At 37.1% G+C, this 20,846-nt stretch overlaps 2 protein-coding genes across 3 annotated transcripts; one reads left to right on the top strand and one right to left on the bottom strand.

Annotated features, from left to right (window-relative positions):
- The first annotated feature begins 8,213 nt into the window (after nucleotides 1-8,213).
- LOC131149483 (uncharacterized) lies at nucleotides 8,214-16,207 on the top strand. 2 transcript variants are annotated; one of them, XM_058099941.1, is made up of 11 exons: nucleotides 8,214-8,440; nucleotides 9,365-9,565; nucleotides 9,669-9,907; nucleotides 10,275-10,360; nucleotides 10,476-10,639; nucleotides 10,900-11,036; nucleotides 11,198-11,455; nucleotides 11,537-14,454; nucleotides 14,598-14,706; nucleotides 15,478-15,558; nucleotides 16,017-16,207. In XM_058099941.1, the coding sequence occupies exons 1-11, from the start codon at nucleotides 8,290-8,292 to the stop codon at nucleotides 16,092-16,094; spliced, it is 4,422 nt and encodes a 1,473-aa protein (XP_057955924.1). In that variant the 5' UTR covers nucleotides 8,214-8,289; the 3' UTR covers nucleotides 16,095-16,207. The 2 variants fall into 2 exon arrangements, with proteins under 2 accessions (XP_057955924.1, XP_057955925.1); XM_058099942.1 differs by lacking the exon at nucleotides 8,214-8,440 and having other exon boundaries at nucleotides 9,388-9,565; nucleotides 9,703-9,907.
- Nucleotides 16,208-16,299: 92 nt separating this feature from the next.
- On the bottom strand, nucleotides 16,300-19,335 carry LOC131149484 (protein NRT1/ PTR FAMILY 2.7). Its single transcript, XM_058099943.1, has 4 exons — nucleotides 19,221-19,335; nucleotides 18,881-19,098; nucleotides 17,400-17,953; nucleotides 16,300-17,317 (listed from the first exon to the last, which is right to left on the bottom strand). Exons 1-4 carry the CDS (start codon nucleotides 19,276-19,278, stop codon nucleotides 16,402-16,404), a joined length of 1,746 nt encoding a protein of 581 aa, XP_057955926.1. The 5' UTR covers nucleotides 19,279-19,335; the 3' UTR covers nucleotides 16,300-16,401.
- Nucleotides 19,336-20,846: the final 1,511 nt, after the last annotated feature.

The following is a 20,846-nucleotide window of genomic DNA, read 5'->3' as shown; positions in this document are numbered from 1 at the left end:
GGAAAGCTAGGTGCGTCATCCTGGTAAGACATGTTGGTTGAGGTTAGCCCCTTTAATATTGACCTAGTTGTAAAGGTTGAGGTCAGCCCTGTGCTAATTGATCTAGTTGTAATCGGTGCCGCTCCACCCTTTCAGTGAGCCTTTAGTGGGATCCTCGAGCTTGCGAGCTAGAGGCGGGGACGTAGGCACAGTTGGCCAAACCCCGAGAGGTATTTTGGGAGGTCATTTTTGGAGTAGTCCCTAGGTTCAGTTGAGGGTATTTTTGGAAAAGACTGTATATGCATATTTTGGGAAACTTCTTACACTCTAGTATTGTATATATTGAAGTGGTTATATGTATTTTGCTCTCCGCTACATAGGTAGTTTAGGATTTATAATAAAAGGTATTAGGGCAGTGAAAATTCACAGTTATATATAGTAGTGGAAAAAAATGGTATGAAAAATCAAGTTGTTACAAGTTTTATATGTATGATGGCCACGAAGGTCGAGCTATATGTATAATGGCCGCAAGGGTCGAGTTTTATATGATGGCCGTGAGGGCCGAGTTATATATATGATGGCCGCAAGGGCCGAGTTTTATACTCTGACAAGTTATATATGAAATAAGTTGAAATATGGTTTTATATTACTAAAATTGCATGATATGCTTTAGGAACCTTGAGGACCCTTATGTTATGAGCACAGTACCATTGCTAGAGGTACGTTATGTGGCCGTGTGCGCCCACACTGTACTGCGAGAGTGGCGTGGGTCATTTCAGCCGATTAGCCTTAGTTGAGGGTGTACCTTCCCTAGAAGCCTGAACTTTCAGGACATGGTAGGGCAATCAAAACCACGCATGCAATTTGCAGATGCCTGCGTAGTCGGAGTAAGACGCGAATGTATGTTTGACTTTGTCTGGGTTGATCATCCCAGGCTTTGTCTAGCCTTCGAGCCGCACAATCCTGATCACAGAGGTTTATACGTGGCATTTAGTCCCAGAGATTGTCTTTCATGCATATCTATAAATTTATGTAAATAATGTTATGTAATTAATGAACTATTCATATCAGGAATATAAGACAAGTATTTTCAACTGTATCAGTACGTACAATGTAAAATAGCTATTTTCGGTTAAATAAAGAATGAATGTTTTTTGTAAGCACTAAATGCATGCTGCCCACACACTGATATTAACTTGATCATCCTTACTGAGAAGTGTCTCACCTCAATATACAAATCATCTTTTTAGGAAATAATAGGTTAGCTAGATCAGAGGGTGAAAGTTAGATAGTTTCTTTTTGGGAAGATCTGTACGATCTCAGGTGTATGTAAATTATGTTGTAAGACTCTAGACTTGTATAATGGTCATATGGACCGAACTAGTTGTTATTTTTGGGTTCGATTGTAATATGGATGTTTGGAAACCTTTATGTATGAAAGGAACTTAAAACTCTGGTAATGTATGTTTGGAGAATGTTTCAGTACTTCCGCTGCATTTATTATGATAAATATGGTATCAGGTACACAGACGTCACTAAAGTAGCACCCCAGGCTCACGTGGAGGGGTCGGGGCGTTACACGACCAACCCTAAGAATCGGGCGACCGAAACTCTCGGGTTGTCTTATTTTTTACCGCATTAAACTAGGGTTATTTTTAATTAACTTTCATTAAAATTTTCTAAAATGACCTTTGTGTCCCCCAATGGTTATAATTCATTGAATATCTAAATATACACATTCATTTGGAGAGATTAATAGAGGATTAGCAACATAATTAACAAAAAACTCTCTAATTTTCTTGAGCCCACATTGCATATTCTTCATATTTCCAAGCCAAATTTTTTATACTCTCTTATTTTATTCTTGCTAAATCTTTTTAAAATAGAGAGTTATATTTTTCTTGTGCTCCTTTCTTGCAAACTAATTGCAAGTTAAAGTGAGTTTGATTTTTACTTGTGTGAGCTTACATATATTGTTCTTGAAACGTTTTACTCTCACTGTCTTGCATTATTTGATATTTTTCTTGGAGAGTAAAGTTAGGGTTTTTCTCAATATATTTGATTGATAAATATTATTTGAGAAGAACTCTTATTAGCTTCCGAGTCTTGGCATCTTCATTGCCAGATTCGAAAGCTTGCTTGCTTTATTTGATAAAATACTTTTGAGCAAGCTAGAACCCTAATCTCAGTAGGGCTTAATATTTGAAAAACATTATTGTTGAGATTTCCACTTAGAGATTCATGAACCCTTTGATTATATGCTGATTGTAATATTATGAATCAAAGGTAATCACTCTCACATATACACACGTCCATATACATCTTTGGAGAGTTCAAATCTTGTTTAATCAAATCTCACTTGAGCATATATTCTTATTATCTATGACTGCATATTTGGATCATAATATTGTACAAATCTGCTTGTGTTAGAAACACCTTTCATTGTATGCAAAATTATATTGATCTATTGTATTCCAAGCGTTGCCTGAGAGGGTGTTAATTTAGCCTGTAAGGATTGATTGTAGAAGTTGAGGTCAACCCTGGTAATTTGACCTGGTGTTGTATACGGTGCCGCTCCACCTGTTAAGTGAGTTTTAGTGGAATCCTTGGACTTGCGAGCTGAGACGAGAACGTAAGTAGTGTTGGTCGAATCCTGACAACATACCGTGTGGGGACTTTATATTTCCGCAATTTATTTACTGCACATGTATGTTATTTTCAATAGACTATAAATGTTGCGCATGATTTAATTTTCGCACATTATATTTATCTGCGCATTTGGGATTACATTTAGAAAGACTCTAGGTTGTGAAATATTGCTAATATCTGGTTAATCTTAGGAAGAAGTTTAAAATTCCAATTCACTTACCCTCTTAGGAATACATCAACTCCAACAAATTTGAATTTGAATACACACATTACAAATTCTTGATTTGAAAACACATTTAAGTAATGTTTGGAAGCATAACTTTTCGGGTTTAGATTTGGATTTATTTTGTTTTAGAATGGAAGAAAATAAAATTTAGTATTATATTTTATTTAAATTCATACAAATTTAAATTCAAATTTCGAAATTCATGCTCCCAAATTGTAGATAATTAATTCTTTTTATTTAGGTAAAAGTTTAAAATTGAAATTGAAACACATGCATTCCAATACATATTATAAATTCAATGAAATTTCAGCTCACTTAGCAAAATAACAACACAGGGGCTGAGCTAGACTTCAGTTGACGTGGCTTTGTGCACCTAGTAGGCTTAATGCTAAATTTAACCCAGAGAATAATTTTGTCTCATCCAGTTAGTTGTACACATAATTTGCTAAAAACATAAGGAATCGAATAGGAATGAGGTATATATTTTTTTAAAAAGAATATTTTCCTTATAAACAATTATTATAATGACAAAATCCCAGTTGATCCATCAATAATTTGTTTAGGGCATTCTTTTTTCTAACAGTACGTTGAATTCAAAATCTTGTTTTCTTATAACAGTATATATATAAAGTAGAACACTTGTATTTGTATCACTTAGAGCACATTTTCAATAAATGTCTTGTTTGTATAGTTTATATGGTAAATGATAATGCATCCAAATAAGATGTAAATCGTAATATTACCTTTCTTTTTCCTTTAAATTTTTTTTTATCTAATCATGATAACCATACACAATGGACATCTAAGATGGAAATCAATTGGCAGTCCTATAAAAAGCTTGGTGGCCAAGGGCTATAAGCAAGAAAATAAAGTATTTCCATAAACACGAGATTGCACATTTATGTATGTGTGTATATATATATATATATAAATGGATTCTATGACAATGACATTCTTGTCATGTTAATTTCAGATTTTCCTTGGTTGGTCCTGAGTGATTTTAATGTTATTCGAACGGATGCCGAAAGAATTGACGGAAATCCAAGACCACTCTTATTTATGATGAAGTTTAATAACTGTTTATATCATTGTGGTCTTTTTGATTTATCAAACACAGACCCTCTTATGTCATAGTGCAATGACCATGAAGGGGCGGCTCGTAACTGGGCTATGCTTGATCGAGTTCTCATTAATAATGCTTTTTCCAACCTCTATGGTTCAGCTCAATTCAAATATCTGAGTCAGAAATCCTCAGATCATAATCCCATGGTGGTTTATACGAATACATCAGTCTCTTTGTATGACCCTACTCCATTTCCGTTCCTTAATATGTGGAGCTCACATGATTTGTTTTTGTCGTGTGTTAAAGATGTCTACATCAGGAATGACTTGGTCTCGAGTCTCTTGAAACTTGCTATTCGTCTTAGGAGAGCTAAAGTTGCTTTACGTGTATGAAATAAAAATGTCTTTGGGAGAGTGAGAGAAAACCTACGAGCTCTCGAGGAAGGGATGGAATCTTTAGAAAATCAGCTACAATTAGGTTTTTTTGAGGAGGTCAAAACCGACTACTTGACTACTAAGTTGGAAATTCAGGTGTGAAGCATCTCGTCTAGGACAAATTGCAAAAAAAAAAAAAAAAAAATGATTAATTCAGGGGTATCAAAACTTTAAATTCTTCCATTCAATTATCAATCAAAGGCAAAATAAGGGTTGTATGGACCGTATGGTTCTGAACGATGAGAGGATATTGAATGGTGTGAAAGTAATACATAATGAAACTGCTACTTTTTTCAGTATTTTCTCTTAGAGTCTTCAGTGGTTGAACCTTGTGATCTTTCCAAGTTAATTCAAAGGCATATTTTAGATGTTGATAATAATTTTCTCTGCACCGATCCGACAGAAGAAGAAGTTAAAAGAGCGGTGTTCTCTATTCCCAAAGAAAGTAGTCTGGGACCAGATGGATTTGCCTCTAAATTTTATATATCTTACTGAGACATTGTGAAAAAAGATGTCTTGGATGCGGCAAAGAATTTTTTTTCAGGGCACTCTTATAATGCCCTGAACCCTTAAACCTGATCTGGTGCATTATTCCTAAAAATCCTGTTATTCCATAATACGCAGTGAAAAACATAAACATACTCTTCCATCCATAAAATACCAAAGTTTTCTACATCTATCTATACACCATTTATCCACCTGCATTCACATATTTATACATATCTCCTACACTTCTAGTATTCACAACCATTCATTATCCAGAAGACTTAAAATATAAAACATAATGCATAAAATATACACATCCCAAAATATCATCAAAATATTTATACTCTTTCTCTATCTATAACCTAAAAATGTTATTTGTCTTGAGCTCTCTAAGCTTGATCTCGTGGAGGTCCTGAAAAAGATAAATTTGTATTCAGGTGAGACACATCTTAGTAAGAGAAGAAACAATATATTAAAACAACGTATGACCAACATGAGATTTATAAATAACATATTAATATCAATTGCAAACCATTAACATAAATTCTTGAAAACATTTCCTGAACCTAATTAAATACATGTAAGATATTTTACCCACGAGACTACCCAAGGATAGGAGTGATTACCCGTCCATACAAGTAGCACCCCTCTGCTCTGATACATTAGGTAACTTAAAGGTCACAACTGAAGCATATCAGGGCACTCACCTTACTCAGTAAGCCCTCAAGTGATAAATTAATCTCATACTCATACAATTCATACAAAAGTTTACCAGCGAAGACCCTCAAGAATAGGAAAATCTACATGCCCATACAAATAGTTTTCCTCTGCTCTAATGCGTTATGCAGCCTACTGCGACATCTGATACTACTAGCGCACTCTCAATAAGCCCTCAGGCGAAGAGTTTGCCTTATCCAAACATAACATGTTCTATTAGCATAATAATTGATAATACTATAATACATTATTCTGTCTGTCGTTATTCTACCATCCATATCTGTTCATGTTCATAACTTAAGCATTTCATAACAATTTCACTTTATGTAGCCTTTCAACGAAACTTAAAACCTGAAATTCTCTCTCTCGGTTAATCCTCGTCGACGAGACATGCATACTCGGTGATGAGGCTCAGGAGATCTCTCGTCGACAAGAAAATCCCGCTCGTCAACGAGCACCTGCTTGTATCCTTTTTAAAATTTCTTTTTCCTTTTCTTCTATTTCCTCTTTTCCTTTTATTATCTTTCCTATTATTTTAAATAGTTAAAATTCTCCGAGTCGTTACAACTCCTCTTGCTAGGTTCTTTTCCTCTTCATTTATTATTGTTGATTGGCTTTGGAAAGGTAGATGTACCTTGTGGTATCTTAGAGATTTTTTGGAGGACCTCATGGCGGAGTTAGAAGGAGTGACGTTGATGGCGATCCATCAATATAGAGATGACAATAGTGCGACTGATTTTCTTATTAGAGAAGGAGAAATGAATAACAATGTCATCTATAAAGAATAACATCTTTTACCACGTTCTCTGAAAGATATCCTTTGGATGGATAGGTTGGGTTTCACTTCCTTTTGCCATTAGTTCAACCTCTCGATTTTTGTTTGGTAAGTTTAAATTTTTTGATTTTATTTTATTTTATTATTTTTATTTTTGATAGGTCTGTTTAGATTTGTTTCTCTGTTAGTTTTGTTTGAATTTGTAGTCCTATTTTGGTTGATTGTTGGTGTTGTTTTTAGGAGGCCTTTAATTTTTTATCCGTAATCTCTCAATGCTTGTCTTGTAACCATGATATTCCTCCGCCAAAAGTGAGGGCATATCAATAAATAAATGGAAAAAAAAAAAATTCTTGTCATGGCCACAATTTTATTTTTATATTTTTACGAAATGTATACAATAATTTTTTATGAAAATTGTAATAATACATAACAACTTGAGATCAAGAAGACACTAGCCATAGGCAAGCACTATGTGCTTGCTTTACAACTTTCTATTTTTTTTTTAAAATTAAATAATTAGTAAAAATAAAATAAAATAGTATGAGGACATTTTGGGATAAATGTAGATAGTCATATGAGTCTTTTAAAATAATTATGAGTAGCTTTAGGAAAAAAATTAAAATAATTATAAAAGTATTTTAGGAGAATTTTGGGTAGTTAAAAAAATATTTTGGGGAATAGGGGAATCCCCTTTTAAATAGTATAGATAAGCAGGAGATTAAAATTGTTATTAGCCAATTAATTAGATTTTAAAAATAAATTCAAGAGTATAATATATAATTAATTAAAAACATAGAATTTTTAATATGCTCTTTTATTCATTGTTCTGAAAATGCCCTTTTTTTTAATAAATTCCTTTTGAAAATAAAAGCTTCACTTAATGAATAATTAAAGAAATAAATGTCTCACTTAAAGTTATTCATGATTATAGTAACTATTTAGGACTTTTTTTTTTGGAATACGCACCGGGTATCCACGCGTCCGTTTTACGGTTCACGTGACTAATCCTGCGCCCCTTGAAGTTGATCCCACAATTCCAAAGGGAGGGTAAATTCAGGAGTCCAGAGGCGGAAATGAGCTCGAGAGGGTTTGAACACCTGACCTCGTGAAAGGCACTCCTGCAGCCCGCACTACCACCTGAACCACACCGTGGGGGTCTATTTAGGACTTTTCTTGATCTTTGTTCACACATGCATATGGTAATTTTTAGTTTCATTTTCTTTTAGTCAATTTGAGGCTTACATTCTATTAAGCCAAAATAAGTGATAGACCATTTTCCTATCCCATGTCTCCTTCCATCTCCCTTAAAATTTCAGTTTGAGACCTCTAGCACAAAAATGTCAACCTTCAATGATTGAAAATTTTTTATAGATGACTAATGATTATTGATAATTTAAAAACATCGTTAGAAAATATTTTCTATTCACAAACTTGACATTATCATTTTGTAACAACAGAATAGTAGTTGAAAAAACGAGATGGCTTAGATTAGAACATTTATGGGCAATATTATCATTTTATCAGCATAACCCCATGGCCCGTCAAAACCTTTCAAATGTAAACAAATATACGGTGGAAAAAAAACCTTCCGGGTGTGGTTCAGGTGGTAGTGCGGGTTGCAAGAGTGTCTTTCACGAGATCAGGTGTTCAAATCCTCTTGGAATCATTTCTATTCCTGGACTCCTGAATTTACCTTCCCTTTGGAGTTGTGGGGTCAACTTCAAGGGACACAGGATTAGTCACATGGACTGTAAAACGGACCCGTGATACCCAGTCTGTAATCCAAAAAAAAAAACAAAAAATATACAGTGGAAAAAACGCAATAGAACCACCACGCAAGCCAACGTTCCCTCACGTTTCTAAAAAGGAGGAGGAGAAGAAGAAACCCCTGGACGTATATTTCTTTTGACGATTCAATCCTCATCTCATTTGGATTTTGAAGAGAGTGGAGTAGAGAGCCATGGATTCCGATTTCATAGAGATTAGTGAAGAAGATGATTCTCTGCTTCAGGAGTCTGCCAATGTCGATATCAACAACTATCTCACATGCTCGCCTCTCCACATTCTCAGATCCAAGCCCTCTCCCACTCCCTCTCTCGTTACTCCGACCAGTTAGGGTTTTCATTCCCTCGCCACACTTGTATTACTTATTGATTCGATTGATTTGCTTTATTCGACTTTGATTTTGCTCCTGTCCGTGTCTTTCTGTGAACATTTGAAAATTTGAATCTGCAGTAACGCGGGAAGTGCGGGATTTGGTTTTCTAGGGTTCGATTTTACTCATTTTGAATGATTTTGTTAATGCTTATCTATATTTTGCTAGTTGTGCTTGCAAGTCCATTGGCGTTTCAGTTGGTTTAACGTTTTTAGATCTTGCCGCGGTTGTCGTGGTTATATGAATTTATAATGTGCACTCATCATGAATCCCCTTATTTAACGTTATTTTTTTGGTTTACAATTTATGATTATTCTAATTGGATTCGATTTTCTACGGTCGTGTATATTTTATTTGGAGTTAGGACTCACATTGTGCTCTTGCTCTCGACTCTTTGAGTTTGCATCAAATTATGGTATTGTTTTAAGATTCCCTTCTGTTAAAGACTAGGTTTCAAGGAGAATGAAGGAAGTCTAGGAAATTAGATAAGATTCTAGATTTTTTAGTTTTGTGGATAGATCATTTTGACCCAATATAGATGCTGATTTTAAAGAGTAGGCTCAAAGGTTGATGGATCCTAACCCAAACTTGCGTAGTTTGAGTAATAGTTAGGTTTATGTGAATGTGGGGTTTTTTTTTATAAAAAATTGTATCTTCAGTATTTATGTCTAATTTTCTTGTAAGTTAGTATTCCCCATAAATTTGTGTGTTGAAGTCATGTGCAGATGGTGAATTTGAATCTGAGAAGTTAACGTGTGTTTCCCCTTGCATCTCCTTCTTCCCTTCTCTTATTTTCCTTTCTCTCCCTAATATCTCTCGTTTCCTGTAAATTCTCATCGCTCTGCATCAAGAGAAAAATAAGTTCGCTGTTGTGCTGCAGACGGTTCAAAAAATATAAAATACGCCGAAGAACCAAAATGTTCATCATACAAAGATAGCAATAACAAGGAGAATATTGTTAACATAGTGGAAGCACCAAAATTGAGTGTGGAGCGCCAGAGCATGAAGAGGAGGAAAAAAGGTGGAGGTTACAATTTGCGGAAAAGCATGGCATGGGACAGGGCCTTTTTCACAGAAGAAGGTGTCTTAATTTTTCTATTCAGATTTTTAAATCTTTTACTTTGTTCAGCAATTGCTGCTGTCAATTTTTAGTTGATATATGCATTCATATACTTCTTTCTTAGGTGTTTTGAATCCCTTAGAATTGTCAATGATTAGTGGGAAGCCTAGTGGAGAGATTCTGTCGGTTATTCATGAAGAGGCGCAGGCATCGCTATCTGGGGATTCAGACTGCACTGCTGAAGTGGATTTACAAGTACTAGAAGAAGATTTGTTCAGAGAATTGCCCGCTAGTACTAAAGTTGATGGTAAAAGGAGTGGTGGTGGTTCACTGCCAAAGCACAATTCATCAGCTCGAGACAATGTAGCTCCAATTTCTTTTGTTACTTCCTTTGACAGAACTCTTCATTATACTTTTTATGAAAATGTCTAATAGTATAAATGTGGCTTTGTCTGCATGATTCACCTTCTTGTTTCTATTTGGGTGGCTGGGGTTTCAATTCCCCATGGGGCTTTGTTGGGCCCTTTTTCTACTTGTTGATATTTGTACATATTTGGGGTGGTTGGATGTGGTCATGAGCCTGCCCCTCTGGGGGCCTTTTACAGGCACACGCTCTGAGGGGAGCTTAAGAAAAATGTCAAATAGTAGTTAAGACAGGAAATTTTACTGTCATTGCGAATTTTTATTGGTGAAATATAACTTATTCTGTTTTTGTTGAATATGTGCTCAGGCTACACAAAAAGTGCTTTCAGCCCATGGTGTTAATAAAAGTGGGTCTAAACGCAGCGGCTGCCCACGACCCCTGGCTCCATCTTCATATCCTTTTGATTTTTTCCACATTATAGGACATTCACAGACTTCTGTTTGTTCATTTGAGTTATTCTATCTTCACATATGGAATTTTGTATGTATGAGATCCTTAACACTGTACTCAGAAAAGGCCTGCAAATGTCAATACGACAAAAGCAATAAACAAGGATTTAAATCTTCCTAAAGTACCAGAATCAAAACCAAAGCACTGTTTGCAATCTACAACTACCAGGAGTGTTATTCCACGTGCAAGTCACCTGAAGCATAATCAGATTGCTCAACCAGGTAGTTCTTGTATATTATTGACTTTTAAAAGTTTGATTTTAATAGTTTGATTTTTTTTTTTTTGGGTTGAACTTGCTCAGATTAAATTGACAGTTCAAGCAATTTACCCAATCTAGAAAGCATTAAATTTTTTTTTTTCTACTTTTAAAGGGCTTTGTGCTTCTTTTAAATTTTTTTGTTGAATTGAATCTTCTTGTCAAATGACATGAAATTAAAATTATTTTCCTTGCTTTCTTAAATTTCCTTCTTTTCTTGTTCAGGTGTCAATATTCAGAAGCAAGCTGCGCTGAAAGGCTCCTCAAACAATTCCAAAAGTGTAAAAAATAATGCAAAAGCTGGTCCTGATTGTAAATCATTAGCTGCTAAATCTTCTGTTCGTCATACTAGAGGAAATATGGTGAGAAACTAGAATTTCCTCTGACTGATAGGCTAAATCAACATAATAAAATTTTACATGATTAAATATGGCTACAATATTGATACTTGATACATTATTCTTTTTTTGACATTACAGGAAACATTTACTTACTAGGTTTATTTTTTCCCTAAAAAGTACAGGCCAACTCACCACTGGATGCATGTTCCTCAACCAAGTCACAGCCGCAACTGGTTACCGAACCTACTAGGAATCTAGAGATGAATCCAGATCCTGTATCAGGTTTGGGAACACATTTATCAGGTGGATTGAGAAAAACTGCTGTTTCTCTTGTTCAAAATGGTCATGGCATTAGTGGAGGTATGCAATATGTAAAACTCCAAACAGCCAAACCGTCAGGCTTGCGGATGCCATCGCCTTCACTGGGATTCTTTGGTCAGGTACGAGTGCTCTTTTAAGTGTTCAAGTATTTGGTCACGATGAAAATATTTCCTCTAATGTGTTTACCATGTCTTTTGCAGCCAAAAGGTTCTGCTTCAGAGAGTCACCCACAGAGAAATGCTCAGCCATGCAATATTTCTAAATTTAGCATTGCTAATTTGCAGAAAACTAGTGGATCAAATATTATTCATGAAGAACCCGGGCCCTGGCATGCAATGGGAGAAATGGCCAAAGTGATCAATGATGCCACTAGAACAGGAAATATTAGGGTCTTAAAGTCAAATACAGGTTTTCCTGTTCCATCTGCAATGAAATCTGCTTCTCAAGAAAAATTGAAATTGAACTTGGAAGTAGCTAATTTGCAGAATATTGAAACGCAGTTGCCCTGTGATCCTAAGAGTAGCGAACCAATAAATAATCAGCGACAATTGCCTGGCATCTTGGATGATGTTCAAAAGCAATTCCAAGAAGATGGAGGGCCTTGCATGAATACTTCAAGCAAGAAGGATTCAAAAAAATTGCAGATGATTGATGACAAGTTGCTTTCAAAGAGAAAATCAGGCGAACATTTGAAGCAGCATAGTGATCATGAGATCACTGATGCTTTTGCAAAGAGTAGTGATTCGAGGAATGAATTGGAAAATCCAATTTTAACATCTGAGTTTAGCCCTATGTTGCAAGTTACAGGTGTTTCTGGAACAGATTGTACAATTGACCATCAATATGCAGAAGATAAACAATGCCATTCACTGTTTGAAAGTCACATTGTTATTTCTGGATCAGAGTCTAGAAATATTATTAGTTGTGGTGATGGGGGTCGTTCCATGTTGCATAATGATTCACTAAACTCTACACATGATGTCAGTGAACAGTCAAGGGAAGAAGCTGAGCTAGTTAAGCCTTACACCTGTGAAACTGATCTCATTTCTCATATGGAGAGTGACAAGTTACTGCCAAAAGATGACATTTTATGCAGAGAGGGCATAACTTTTGAAGAGTTACAGAAATCTGTTAGTAGAAACACTGCAGATGTCAGTTCAAACGGTTGTGATTCCTTAGGAATTGAAGTGGAAACTTCTCATAGTCCTTCTCAACTAGAACACACACAGAAAGCAAACAAAGGTGTTGCTGGAGTAGATAGCATGGTGTGGAAGTTACCTATGAGAGATGAGCAAATGCACTCCTTAGATGGCAGTCTATCAATTGAGGGGTGCATAAAAAATTTCAGTGTCTCAGTTGATGTTGGCAAGTCTTCAATGGCCATTGACAATCTAGTTGAGCAATCTGGGGAACTACCGAAGCCTCAAAGTCCCTTCATTCTGGTTGAACAAATTTCCCAAGGTAACTGTGGATCGTGTCCTAGTGAGCATGTACTGCTTAAGAAAAGCACTTCTGGAGAACACCAGGAAGATGGTGTTCTTGAGAGCGCTGTATGTGTTGCCCAAGCGCAAACTAATGCTTGTGGAAGTGAACCAAAAGGTTCCAATAATCTTTTGGAGATACAACCTTCTTTGCAAGATGGTGGTATTGTTGATAAAATTGCTGAACATCCACTTTTGAACGATGCAGCACCAGGTTATCTAGAAAATTCTAACTGTTTTAATGTACAGTGTGAGCGTGACCTTGAGGTAAATGATCAAGTTACTTCTTTGGAAACTAATCCACCTATAAAACTATGTGAAGATCCAACGGAAGCTTCAGTAACTACTTGCAGTCACAAGGTTACATCAAAGAATAGAGGTTCTGATGGGAGTGAATTGGAAAATCTGTCTGAAGGTAGCCCTTTGCTGCAAGTTAACGGTATTTCTAGAAAAGATGTTATAATTGAGCATCAAAAGGCAGAAGATGAAAAATGCCTTTTGTCCGTAAAAAGTGAGTTTGGATATGCAGTCAATTATAACAACCAAGGTGCTTCAATAATGCATGTTGGTGCAAGCAGTATGCCTTACATCAATGAACAATCTGGGGAACAATCTGAGCTGCTAAAGTTCTGTGTTCATGAAGCCAATCAAATTTCTGACATGGAGATTCAGAGATCACTGGAAAATGATGGCATTTCATTTGTAGAGGCCACATCTTGTGAAGGCTTCCAGAGGTGTGATATGGCCAACAGTGCAGATGCTGGTCTACAAGTTGTAGGTTCTAGTGGAAACGTTTTGGAAAATTCTTGTGATCAATTGAAACGTGAATACTCAGAACAATCAAATGAAGATGCTTGTGGAGTAGATAACATGACTAAAAATTTACATGCGGGATGTGCACAAGAGCTCTTAGATGGAAATCTAATTGTTGAAAATTGCAAGAGCTACCTGAAAACTTCAGTAGTTCAAAAAAAGTATGTAATGGTTGGGCATGATGTAAGCAAACAATCTGGAGAACAGACAGAGCTCCATAGACCTCATCCTGTGGTTGAACAAGTTCAGCTGGGAAAGTCTGAATTATGTTTCAGTGATTTGTGCGGCCCAAAAAGCACTTATGAAGAATTGCAGGAAGAAAATGTTTATCAGTGTGTTTTATCTGCTAGGCCGGAAAATGCTCGGGGAAGTGAAACAAAAGTTTGTACTCAAGAAACACTTCCAATGCAATATGCCGATGCTGATATGGATAAAATGATTGAGCACTCCGCTGCAAAAGATGTAACACTTGGCTCCACAGAGATGGAGTCTGCTGTTGAAAATTGTGAGCATCTTACTAATACACAAATCGAACATGACATTGAGCTCAGTGGTCAAGCTGCATCAATGGAATTAGATTCATCCTCAAAGATAAGCAAAGATCAAGTCACAGGTACAGTTTCAGATTTACCAGCTCAAAAGGCTCAGATGCTGCCAAACAGAAGTGATTTACATGTTAGAGGAGTTGATGGATTAGAGATTAATATGTTGGTGGAGGAGGCTGATTCTAAAATTGCTGAAGATAGTACTTCCAGCAGCAAAACACAGCATGGGTTTGACGATGCCATATACCGAGCAGAAGAAACCGATGCAGCAATGCCACTGTGAGTATAACTCAAGCTTTCCTTTATCCTTGCATTTTTTCCTTTTTTTTTTTGGTTTTGAGCCATTTCGTATCCTATGAGAGGCCTTTTAAGATTCTTTAAAAATTCAGAGAAGATCTTCGTCTGCATCTTTTTAATTGCAGCAAGGATCCTGGGATTGATAAGCAGCATGACGATTGTGTAAGAGGACTTCCACTGAATGCTGTTCCATTCTCTGATGAATGGTTAGCTGCTGTTGAAGCCGCTGGAGAGGTAATTAAGATTCTTCCAGAAGTAGGATATAATAGTATAGTATAAAGGGAAACATGAATGTTCATCAGCAGAGAAATGGTTGTGTCAACAATTGCGTGGCCTACCATATTTGTGTTGCATGGCGCCTCACTTTGAGTTATCTTTGCGTGTAGCTGTTTTGGGTTAATATGATAAATCACTGAGGCTTTATTTGTTTTTTGGGGAAGAAAAATATTCCACAAAAAAAAAATAAAAAATGGAAGATGATCAATTTCCTGTTATTTAGATGGAATACCTTAAATTGTTTTTTGAACTTTATCCTGTGACAAAATTTTTTGGGAGCATGGATTTTAGGTCTTAGATTGAATATGTGTGGATTTGTATGAAATTCAACCGATTTTTTATTTTTTTTTGGGCGTTTCATGAATAAAATGGAAGTTATGACTTATATGGCATATACAATTGTTGAAAGGAGTATCAGCCTATCAGCTAAGCGTAGGAGAGTATCTGAAATTAACAAAACGCTTTAGAATTGTGGGCATATTTAAAAAGTTCGAAATGCGTGTCCAAATATTTGAGAAGTGTTGGTGTTTGACATGAACACAAATATCGATGCAGCATTAGCAGCACATGATGGGGTAAAGCAACCTTCTTCCATGCCCATGAACTGTTTTTATGCGGTCTGCTTTCTTGAAAATACTTCTTACGAAGCTCTACTTGCTAGAACATCATCATTTAAGTTTTGTTTTGAGGCATGTTACACTTTTTCATGCAAAAAATTTCTTTCTGCAGGATATTTTAAGTATGAAAACAGGTGCCGTACAAAATTCTCCACCAGACAAATCTGAATCTGAACCCGGACCTTGGTCCCCGGTATGAATTTTCTGATCTTTCATTCAATATCATTTTTTCACTTTCAATATTTATTTAGTACGTGTCCTAATCATAGGCGATGAAGAAATGAGTACCGTCAACTTTCTTCATGCTGCCAAGCCCACTGCTTTGAATCCTGAGTTTCTTAAAAGTGTCTTGATAACTTGCTATTAAGTGCAACTCTTTTTGTTCATTTTTGAAAAAGGTCCCGAAGCTATCACTAGTTCAGTTCATTTGCCATCCACAACATACAGATTTTCATCATTTAATTTGCTATTACACAATTTAAGTCTTGCAGACACTTCATCGAGGTCCTCGCCTCCCTCTACTGAAGTGTGTTCACTTCTAATTTAACTTCCGGAATCTGTTTGCTCCATATAGAAACTAATCATAATTTTGCGATGACTCTATGATTTGTGATCTAGTTTGATCAAACCTGCAATTTTCATGGCTTGCAGGTGAAACGGAAAAGCAATCAAGCAATAGGGCCATTTGACTGCACAAAGTACACAAACATCCCACCTCCCAACCAATGATGCCTCCCCTCTCCCCGACCATTCTTTTGTCACAATTCTTTGGCAAGCACAAGTGCCACCAAAAACCATTTGTATATTTTTCAGAAACTGCAGTGAAGAAGTTCTTTTTCTTATAGTTATCTTTTATGCATGAAAACTCATGTCCCAGAAGGTGTTTATTTATTTTTTTTTGGGAGGTGCGCGCGCGTGTTAGGGACACCAGATATGATATAGAGTAAATGAGATTTCTGAAAATGGGTTTACAAAAACAATATTTCTGGTTCAAAGGAAAAAAAAAAAATATGAGGACGTCCCTGCAAAATGCTAGTTAATTGCATTCTAACTCTTGCTTTTCTTGCTCTTGATGATCATGGCCTATCCCGTTTGTATGGTTATTATTATTATTATGAATATGGCCGGAAGTGGCATCGCCGGTCTCGACATTCCGGTAATTGTACAGCCTCGCGCACGCCAGAAAATACCCGAAGTTCAAAACCCCCGCCACCGTCAACATCCAGTACACGTTATCCAATCTCCCCTTATTTATGTCATCGTTCGGCAACCACCGCGTGATCCGCCGGATCAAATCGATCACGGCGGTGCTCAAATAATACGCGATCCCCATGTGCATTGCGACCATCGCCGTCGCCGTGCTCCGTAGCGCCGCCGGAAACTCCTGGTAGTAGAATGCCACCTGCCCCGGGTAGTGGAACGCTTCTCCGATGCCCACCGCCGCCATCTGCAGCACCAACCACAGCACCACCATGGGCACCGTGCCCTCCGGCAGCTCCTGTAGGTGACGCCGCCGAGCCACCCGGAGGCGGTCCGACTCCACCATCGCCGCCACAGCCATGCCCACCACGTTCAGCACGTGCCCGACTCCGATCCGCTGGAGGACTTTGGGCGGCCGGCCGGCGAGCCTCTGCCACACCGGCAGGACGAACCGGTCGATGACGGTGAGCGAGATAGCGGTCGAGGCGAGCACGAAGACGAGCATCGACCCGGCCGGGATTTTAAAGTGGGGCCCCACCCGGCGGTCCATCGTTAGGGCTTGGAGGATTATTAAGCTGCTGAGGAACCGGAGCGGCGTGCTTAAGAAAATGCCGGTGGACCAGAGCGGGAAGATCCTGATTAGGGTCTTAAGGTCCTCCACTTGCTGGACCGAACAGAGCCTCCACGGTTTTGCAATCGAGCCGTCCGGTTCAATGTCTCCGTCGTCTTTCAGGGCGGCGCGGTTCAGATACCTGCATTTACAAAATTGGTACCAAAATCTAGCTAGTACGATAGGGATGTAGAGGGCTAAAACTAAAATCAATTAAAGCATACTTGAAGCTCTTAGAAGGCGTCGCCGCCACCACGTCGGCGCCGTGGTAGTAGTCATCGACCTCAGAAGAGACGGGGAGCTTCCGCTTGCGGTAGGCGGCGACGAGGACGCGGGCGAGGCCGGTGAAGGGGCTGCCCTGCGGCTTGACGTGGCGGTAGCGGCGGTTGCCGATGACGAAGACGGCGAGTCCGAGGGCGTTGGCGGCGATGCAGAGAGAGAAGCCCCAGGCCCAGCCGAGGTTGTCCTCGATGTAAACGACGACGGTGCTGCTGAAGACGACGGAGGTGTAGAGGACGACAAGGTACCAGTTGAAGAAGACGCCCCTGTCTTTGGGCTTTTGGAACTGGTTGGCGCCCATGGTGGCTATGGTGAACCGCATCCCACCCACTCCTATGGAGGTCAGGTTAATGCCGGCGTATAGTATCGCAAGTTGGAACTTCGACGCCGGATTCCCAACGGCGGCGGAGCTCGGTGGTGATGATGCTCCGTTAATTAATGTTAATGGTTGGGGCCTCAAGGAATCGATTGTTGCAGTTAGGGTTAGTAAGACTGCACCCTGCAATTGCAGCATCGACCCACATACAGATTAATTAATTATGTCAAAATGCTAGTTAATTTAGAATAATTGATCAAGGGAGGGATTTGGGTTTTTGAATTTCATAAGCTGTTGAAATGAATCAACGAAAATAAATGAGGCGCACCCAAAATAGAATGGAAAAGGTGAAAACTTCACATGGAAATTATGATCAAATCTTCTCTAAATCGTGTGGCTTTTTTTTTTTTTTTTTGAGAAAAAAAAGATCAAAATATAGAAAGCAGACATTAGAGAAATGTACACAGCTCATATGTCAAATCAGGGTTCCGGAGAGAGTGTGAGCTTACCTCCATAATTAAAAAAAGTTATTTCTTTAACTTAACTAGGATGATCAGGAGGACGTACTTATCATAGATAATAAGATGGGTAAGAAAATTATCCGATATAGTATGTAACTCAAGTTTCTAGGATAGATTTCTTAATAAATTAAAAATACACAAACTCAAAACCCTAAATTAATTATTTAACATTTTAATTTAATGCAAATGCACATGTAACGATCTCTCTACTAATCAATAAATTATAATTTGACCATTAAGGTAAGAGTATTCGCATCAATTTCTTCCTTATGCTCAATTCTTTGTTTTACAAAAGAAAAAAAATTAAAAAAAAAGAAGCTAGTACACGAGATTTTCATTTATTTACTTAATTTGGATGCCTCGGTTCTATTACTAGCTATTAATAGAATGATCATGTGCATGATTCTAAGCTTCCTCACCTCCACCAACTGTAGAACTCTATTTTGAAAATTTCAAAAAAAGAAAAGAAAAAGAAAAACAAATTAATAAGCAAGGGATGGAATTTGGACGAGTGGAAGATGAGATCGATCATGAGTAGGTGCATGTAATTAATTGGAGTAATTAAATTTAAATTTAAATAAATAATGACCAGCAGGGAGATGGAGGAGGAAACCCAGATGACAGAGAAACAGCCCCAGAAGGAATCGGCGATGACGGCGCCGGCGACGGGGACAAGGCATGCGCTGCCACCAAAAACGTTAAGAATCTGGGCGGCGTCGATGCTCTTCACCTGAAACTCCTCTATCATATACACTATTATATTCGCCAGACATCCTCCCCCGGCCACCGTCACTCCCACCACTCCCGCTGCACATACATACATCATATTATGTATATAAATATATACAACGAATGAAGCATAATAGAAAATTTACTCTCCAAATCTGCCGGCCGGCCGCATGACCAGGAGAGATCGGAAAGAGAGAGACCTGTGATGTAGGGGAAGGTGATCCAACCACCACGTTCGCCGTGGCCAAAATCTGACATTTGAGATTCTCGCTGGCCAAACAGAGTGTGCTATATGCATCTTATGCTACCTCTATATATATGCGCACACAACTTATATATATATATATATATATATATATATATATATGTATGTATGTATGTATATGTATATATTTAACCTGCTCCTGCGCTGCTGTGGCCTCAACACTTCTTAGGTTACATTTGATTCAGGAACAAAATGAACAGAGCCATTTTATCCAACTAATATTAGCTTTACATATGAATTTACATTTTCTTCAAATTCTCTATTAGCTTGCATAATAAATTAATTAATTTTAGATATTAAAATTTATTATTGCTGTAATTCAACCTTTTAATTTTAAAAATTATCTTCATAATTTTGACTAATTAACTATATTCTACTCAACCTCTAATTAATTTCAATTAATCATGACAACATTATCTGTAAACAAACATGTACCATGCATGCATAAAGCTTTTAATAAGTTCATATATCCACCATATTGAATATCTTAATTGTTTTTTGTCAATAGATATTAAATAGGGATACCATGCACGCATAATTCTTTTTGTTAAATAATTATATTAACTCTGAGTTTGTTTCTTTAATTTTTAACGTGAATTTCATTGTAATTTTTTTTGGGTAGAAAAATTAACGATGGATTTTTTTGTACGTAATTTTTATTTTGAAGGAAAATTAATCATGAACTTTGTTTATTTGTTTTGGAAAGGAAGAAAACTATGTTTTACTTATGTGATCTAGTGTATGTGTTGTCATTGATCAGTTTATGGATGACGTGGTAAACTCAATCTACCTAATAGTTTCTCCAAACCCACCCCACTAATACTGCTCTATACTGAAGATTACGTAAGAAGAAGATTGATAGTTGTTGGGTTTAATTAGTAGTTTATTATGTATTTAGTTTAATTAGTACAATATTATATGTATTGTAAAATAAGAGTATATTTGTAATGTAATATAGTTTTAAGGGTTATATGTAATTTTACGTAAAGAGAGCTCTTATAAATAGTATGTGAAAGTTATATTGTAGTTAGTTATTGATGAATGTGAATTGAAGTGAGCGTGAGTTCCCTTCGGTATCTCCCCTCTCATCCCTTCCCCTTCCTCTTCTAATTTCTCCATGGTTGCAGAATCTCGATGTTGCCCTGCATCTCTCTCTCTCTCTCTCTCTCTCTCTCTCTCTCTCTCTCTCTCTCTCTCTCTCTCACACACACACACACACACACACACACATATATATATATATATATATATATGTGCTAATAAATTAGTTACTTTTACTTTAATTAAAAAATAATAATTAATTGTACGATCGAGAAGTATTAATAAAAAAAAAAAAAAAAGGCTCCTCCGAAAGGACCAATGTGATCCTCCCATCAAATCCATCCTTCCATCTAATGAAATCATTCTAGACAGTAGAATCCATGAGAATACATGCAAGTTCTATTATGTGAGATCCAATATTTGAATAATTTTATCGGATGATAGGACCTAATGGGAGGACCACATTTGGTCCTCCCTACAGACCTAATATTTTCTCATATTAATCATTTGTGTTCCCTTT

The sequence above is a fragment of the Malania oleifera genome, chromosome 2 (genome assembly GCF_029873635.1).
Source record: "Malania oleifera isolate guangnan ecotype guangnan chromosome 2, ASM2987363v1, whole genome shotgun sequence".
NCBI lineage: Eukaryota > Viridiplantae > Streptophyta > Magnoliopsida > Santalales > Ximeniaceae > Malania > Malania oleifera.
The sequence above is the reverse complement of the archived record's forward strand: the minus strand, read 5'-3'. Positions and strand labels throughout refer to the sequence as shown.